Source organism: Arvicola amphibius, chromosome 9, assembly GCF_903992535.2.
Source record: "Arvicola amphibius chromosome 9, mArvAmp1.2, whole genome shotgun sequence".
NCBI lineage: Eukaryota > Metazoa > Chordata > Mammalia > Rodentia > Cricetidae > Arvicola > Arvicola amphibius.
Genome location: NC_052055.2, coordinates 67,961,034 through 67,968,123, shown reverse-complemented (window position 1 = coordinate 67,968,123; position 7,090 = coordinate 67,961,034). Strand labels below are relative to the sequence as shown.

Sequence of the window (7,090 nt, the reverse complement as noted above, 5' to 3'; positions counted from 1 at the left end):
AAGATAAATATTTCCAAAGTGCACCTGGTGGGTCTCAAAATAGCTGCACCTTCTGTTTTCCCGGGAAAACAAAAATACACAAATGGAAGGTGGAAATGGAGGTGCACTCAGAATTTGGGCTTTTGAGGGGAAAAAATGGTGAGGTGGAGGCCATTATAGGCTGCACAGTGAGATCCTGTGTAAAACATCAACAAAAACTGTCAAACTTTCTCTTTCAGCGTGACTATACCATTCTACAGCGCCCACCTCTTCAGCGAGCCACCATTCATCTCTCCATCTTCGTTGGCACCTGGTAACACAGGCATGCCACAAGCTTCCCAGCCACTATCTAAGCCCACTGCAGTTTGGTTTTAATTTGCATTTTCCTGGTGAATGGAGATTGGACAAGTTTTCAGAGGGTGTCTCCCAGGAGTTCATTTCCAGAAAGTTCACATGGGAAGCCTTCTCTTCACAGGGAACTCAGCTCCGCCCTTCCTCTTGGGTTGTGATTTTCTGTTGAGAACCTGCTCTGTCGCACAATGATTTCCAAGTGAATTAGAGCAGCTTGGGAGTCGCAACCAAAAAAGGCCTTTTCTTCAGTGCGTGATAAACGGCAGGCTGACTTCAGAGAGACTTAAAGGAGTTAGGAATGAGGAAGACGCTATTAGCAAAGGGGCCAGATTAGGGGATCGAAAACTCTTTAACCCAAGTCCCAAGAGCATCTCCCACACACATGCGCAGCACACATACCCCCTCCCGTCCCGCCCCTAACCCTTCCACTTAGCTCATGACCAATTAGGGTGGAGGAGGCGGGATCTCGCTGGCCGCAGTGCTGCTTGGGTAGCATCCTTGGTTACTGTTGCTAGGGCAGTGTCTCAGTACGAGGTGGGAGTAGGAAGTTTTGGGTAGGCCTAACTTGGAAAGGTCAAGGGTCAGTGCGGAGTTTGTGTTGGTGATGATGAAGCAGACGATCCAGATTTTCGCTAGAGTGAAGCCCCCCGAGCGGAAGCAGCAGCAAGGGGTACGGGCCGCGGGGTCGGAAATGGGGCGCGTGGGGGCCCAGCGCGGGGGAGGGGGCGGGGCGCCGAACGGCCACACAGACTGCAGCCTTGAGGGTGGACAGAGCCCGCCCACAGCCTCAGCCCCACGCCTGGCACAGGGGTGCACACGCGTGCATGTGTCCCTGTTTGCACATTCACCTGCGCCGGGTCCCATCCACACAGGGGCAGGTGCTTGTTGCACTCTTCTGGGCCATTGCTTCCCGCCCCCTCAGCCCTCCACACATAGCTTGGAGCTGGGTCTGATGGGGCAACCGTTGTGCAAATATTATAATGCACGCTCGTAAGCGGAATTGTACAATTATAGACAAGCATGCACACGTGCTTTCTTTTCTTTTCTTTTTAATTTTTTGTTGGGACCACTTGAGTCCCGGCCTTCAGCTGCTCTTCCCTGCTAGAGCCTTCTGATTGAAGTTACTGAAAGCTGTGCTTTGCCTAGAGGATCAGAGGATGGGATTTTCACCTATTGGCCATTGACTGCAGGGTATTTAAGCCTCCATGGTGCTTTTTTAAAAAGGCTTTTGTACCAGCGATGGGAGGTCCGTGTGTTGGTCTATCTCTGCATGTGTTTCCTCAACCTCTAGCCCCTTACCCAAAGCTTGCGAACTGGATTGAAGCGCATAGAGCGTAGATGTGTGTGTGTGTGTGGGGGGGGGTGCGTGGCAATTTTTATTTTTTATTTTTATTTTTTTGGCATACTACAACCTACAGAATTTCTTATCTAACTGTTTTGCTACTGAGACGCCCACGGATTTTTTTCTGGCATGCATTCATAGCAGATGTGCTGTGTGACCCAAACCACCCCACACCCAAGTCCCCAGAAAGCCTTAACTGAGGTGTGCGCTAAATCTAGAAGTTTGCAAAGGTTGTGAAGACAGACTACCCTCTCTGCCTTCTGGGTGGGCACGGCCGGCCTTGGCTGTGTTTGGAGAAAGTACCACCTGCCAGGCCCCTTTTCTGGTTTATTCTGGATCCTCTGCTGGGACTCTTGTCCTTGTCCTCATTTTACACATGAGGACACTGTGTGCTGGGTTAAGTAAAGTGGCCAGGACACCCAGCTGCTGAATCGCAGGAACTGAATTTTGTTTAATTTTAATGTAATTTGTTCTTTGACTTGAGACAGGGTCTCCCTTGGTAGTCCTGGCTAGTGTGAACTCAGTAGTAGACCAGGTTGGCCTTGAACTCACAGAAACCCACCGGTCTCTGATTCCTAAATAATGGAATTAAAGGCATGGGCCGTGCAAGTCACTGAGTTTAATATTAATTAAGGGTTTTGAAACTTACATTTCCTTTACAGAGAAACAAACCAACACAAAAACAATATATATATATATATATATATATATATATATATATATATATATTTCTGACTTCCAAAGTGAGTATTGAGGCAATTGGTTCATTTTTGAATGCCTGGAGTAAACATATAATTAGTATGTTTTATTTCTATTCTTTTTCAGTGTTATGTGTATGTGAGTATGTAACATTATGGCATATTATAATTTAGCATTGGCCTCTGGTAATTTATGTCCTTAAAACAAGGAGATCATAATGTCTCTGCCATCATGATCAGTAGCCTTTATCCCATGAAAAACATTCAGGAGAAGCTGCGAGGAAAGACCATAGAGAAGAATATTAATCATCTTAAAATTTTTGTTTATTTCTGTTTTATTTGTGCAAGTGTTTTGCATACATGAACATATGTGTACCACATGCATGCAGTGCCTGCGGAGGCCAGAGAACATCAGATGTTTGTGATCCCCCTTGTGAGTGCTAGGAAATGAACCCAGGTCCTCTGGAGGAGCAGCCAGTGCTCTTCACTGCTGAGCCATCTCTCCAGCCGCAGTATTAGTCATATTTGTTTAAAGAAATGAAACAGTAGGGAGAGAACGTTAGGCATCGTTGCTTCTGCCTCTCCTTGCAGTTATCCACACAGATACCTTCTAAAGCATATGTGATGCTGGCCAGATTCGTAGACTTTGTGCTTGCTTGGCAGTCAGAGAGAAGTTCAGCTATGGCAAGGAGGTGGGCAGGGGTAGAGCTGGGGAGCTCTCGAGGCACTGAATTCCCAATTCCCCTGCCTCTACCTCTGAGTGCTGGGATTATAGGTGTAGGTCACCATTATAGGCTTTTCCTTTGAATGTTGACTTTTTCTAAGGCAAATGGGTGGGCAGATATCCTTTAAACTTGTGTTAGGTCCTTTCTTCCACTCCACATTCGAGAAACTGGACAAGAAATACAAATATAAAGCTCTGCCTGGTGGCACAGCCCTGTACCCACCTCTGCCTGATGGCACAGCCCTGTATTCACCTCTGCCTGGTGGCACAGCTCTGTACCCACCTTCCCTGGAGACTGGGACAAGGCTGAAAAAGTCAAGGCCAACTTGGACAATTTGTCCAGACCCTGTCTCAAAAAGAGAGCTGTATTGGTAAGCCCTAAAGCACTTTGGTGAGGTTTAGGCACTTATTGCCATCCCGAGTACCGTTAAACGAGAAATACAGGTCTATTCATGGGAACAATAAGAACATTTGATTGGTGCACACATGTAATCCTAGCACTGGACAGGTGGAGAGGCAGGAACGTACCTTGGTTTTGAGGCCAGCCTGATTGTTCTTTTCTGTGTTCTTTATGAACACATAGAATGGGTTGTGTGGTCCTTCAAGAAGAAAGCTCAGACATCGTTCCGTGTTTTCATGTTATCAGATTCTGTCCTAGAAGCTCAGAATGCTACAAGCACAAGCAGAGGAGAACAGGAATTGACATGTAGCTAGTTAGTGTGCCCCCTCCCCCGTCCTTCAGAAGCCTCGTAGTAGCAGGGTTCATCTTGACCTATAAACTTCATGGCTGCCCCTCTGACTGAATGCACAACCAAGAGCAGTTCCAAGGCTTCATCTGTCTAACTCCTCAATCCAGAAGAAAATCAAATCATATCATTCATAGACTAGGCCAGACCTGGTGGCACATACCAGTCAGTCCGGCACTCGGTGGTGGCTGGGTGATGGGGTGCTGAACCAGGAGGATTGATATGAGTTTGAGGCCAGCCTTGGCCCCAAAGTGAGCTCTGGCAACTCCAGAGTATTGGCTGCTACTGCATGAGACCCTGGGTTTTTGTTGTTGGTCTTTAAAAAACAAAACAAAACAAAATAAAAAACAGGATTTGGGTGAGGTAGCACACACCTTAAATTTCAGTAGTAGGGAGTAGAGGCAGAGGCAGGTTGGTCTCTGTGAGTTCAAGTGCAACCAGGTTTAAATAGTGAGTTCCAGGATAGTCAGGACTTTACACTGAGACACTATCTCAAAATCAACACACACACACACACACACACACATACAGAGAGAGAGAGAGAGAGAGAGAGAGGAGAGAGAGAGAGAGAGAGGAGAGAGAGAGAGAGAGAGAGAGAACTACACATAAAGGGTGAAAACCACTCCATTAGACTAACATTCCTTGTTCAAAGGACTTTTCTTCCTTCTCTTTGGTGGTGGCATTCCAAGGTTTTTACTCAGGGCCGTCTGGATGCTCGGGAAGCACCTACACTGTGCCACCTCCTACCTCTGGGACTTCACAATGCCCTGAAGAATGCCTTAAACACAGTGGTGGGAATTCATTTGCTGCCCCAGTCCCTCCTCTTCTGGTTACTGAGCATAGAGAGATACCAATTGTTTGTAAAGGTTTTTCTTTAAATTATATCTGAGTGTGTGTGGGTGTGGGGTGTGTGTGCAAGTGAATGCAGATACCCTCAAAGGCCAGAGGAAGCAGCAGATCTCCCACTGGTGTCTGAGGGTGCTGGGAACCAAACAGGTGTCCTTTGGGAGAATAGCAAGCGCTCTGGCTTACACCCAAGGTACAGATTTTTTTAGTGTGTCACCTCTGTTTTGTGTATTTTGTGCCATGCACACTTCTTCACTGACCATCAATAGTCATGTCCTGCCCGACAGAATAGACTTTTTTTTTATTCTTCTCTCATATATTACATCCTGACCAAGTTTCCCCTCCCTCCTCTCCTCCAGCTCCTCTTCTCCACCACTCTTCTCCCCAGATCCACTCCTGTTTCCCTTCAGAAGATGGCAGGCCTCTCAGAGATATCAACCAAACATGGCATAACAAATCACAATAAGACTAGGCACCTCTCCTCATATCAAGGATGGATGAAGCAACCCAGTAGGAGGAAAAGGGGGCCAAAATGAGGCAAAAGAGTCAGAGACAGTCCCTGCTCCCACTGTTAGGAGTCCTACAAGAACACCAAGCCACACATCTGTAACATATATGCAGAAGGCCTAGTTCAGCCCCATACAGGCTCCCTGATTGCCAGTTCAGTCTCTGTGAGCCCCTATCAGTCCAGGTTGGTTGGTTCTGTGGGCAGTGTTCTTGTGGCCTCCTTCATCCCTCCGGCTCTGACAATCTTTCTTCCCCCTCTTCCATAGGATTCTCTGAGCTCTGCTTTAGTTTGGCTGTGGGTCTCTGCGTCTGCTCCCTTCAGTTTCTGGATGAAGACTCTCTGATGATCATGCTAGTTCTGGTCTAGAAGTATAGCAGAGTATCATTAGAAATCATTTCATTGACATTTTGGTTTGCTTATTAGTTATTTATTTCTGGTTGTGTTAGGTTCTATTCTAGCAGGATGTAGTGATGAGCTGCGGGCCACGTTCCCGCCTGCCCGCTCCCGGCCACCGGATAGCTTGTGCCCCAAAATAACAACACACAAACTGTATTCTTTTAAATACTGCCTGGCCCATTATTTTCAGCCTCTTACTCACATCTTGACTAACCCATATCGAATAATCTGTGTAACACCACAAATGGTGTCTTACCTGGAAAAATTCAGCACGTCTGACCTGGTGGCTGGCTTCATCGCATCTCTCCCTGAGCAGAGCCATGGCAGTCTGTCCCAGAGAGGATAGGCAGGGCAATTGTCTGAGCCATCTACCTCACTTCCTTTTTCCTGTTCTGTCTACTCCACCTACCTAAGGGCTGGCCAAGGCAGTTTGTTTATTAGCCAATGAGAATCCTCCATCAGCAGGATAGAATTTTTGAATGCCTCTTGGGAGAAAAAAAAATCTAGTGAAAAACCTTGAACCCTCAAATGCCCCCCCTTCCTCTTCTGCTTTCAGAAATTTTATTTTACAACATGGCCTTTTCATCTGAACTTTTCATGTTTTTTAAGTAAGATATTTCAGTAAGAATCTGCTTAGGCCAGGCCTGGTGGCACATGCCTTTAATCCCAGCACTTGGATTTCATGGCAGCAATAGATGGATCTCTGCCAGCTGGGTCAACATAGTCAGTCAGGGTTACATAGTGGTGAGATCCTGTCTCAAATTTAAAAAAGAATCTGCTTTGGACATTATTCATACTTTCTGTAAACTTAGGTTTTCCTTGGGTAGGAATATGACTCTTACCCTCTAATCATGCTTCTAAATGAGTCTTCCTTAAACAGGAAATACTGCTTGTAAGAAAGTAGTTTATTTCCTGGTGAAAGACAAGAAGTCTTTTTTAAATCTTTTTATGGTGCATTACAAAATACTTCCATTTGCATTGCGTCATCACTCAGCCTCCAAGCACTCTACAAGGCAGCCTGGAGGTTTTGTTTCCCACACTATATAGAAGGGCCCTTTGATTCTGAGAGCAGTGACTGGGCTCACACCTGGTGGTTGGGTTCAGCATATAGATGTTAAATCGCAGGGTTTCTTTATAGCCTTGAGTGTTGATTTTCCTGGCTAAGAAATAAAAGAGTAAGTAACGGAGACAGGAATCAGAAAATGGTACCATTGTCAGGGTTTTGGGGCTCTATTTCCACGTCAGCTTGGAAAGTGGAAGTGATTTCTCCCAGGTCACTTAGTAAGTAGTGACTGGGCTGTGATGGAAACACAAGACGTCAAAGACATGCACACGCATCCTTCCAAACTGCAGATGTCAAAGACACGCACACGCATCCTTCCAAACCGCAGACATCAAAGACAGGCACACACATCTTTCCAAACATGCACACACATCTTTTCAAACCACACGACTCATCAAACTCCTGCAACTTGGGATTTTGGGGGATATAACTCAAAT

The 7,090-nt window shown here is 46.2% G+C and overlaps 1 protein-coding gene across 1 annotated transcript in view; it reads left to right on the top strand.

The window, feature by feature from the left end:
- The first annotated feature begins 934 nt into the window (after positions 1-934).
- Positions 935-7,090, top strand: part of Kif6 (kinesin family member 6) — a 301,138-nt gene continuing 294,982 nt past the window's right edge. The window contains exon 1 of the mRNA XM_038343786.2: positions 935-1,000. Coding sequence (XP_038199714.2) covers positions 935-1,000 — 66 coding nt within the window. The remainder of the gene's footprint in view (positions 1,001-7,090) is intronic.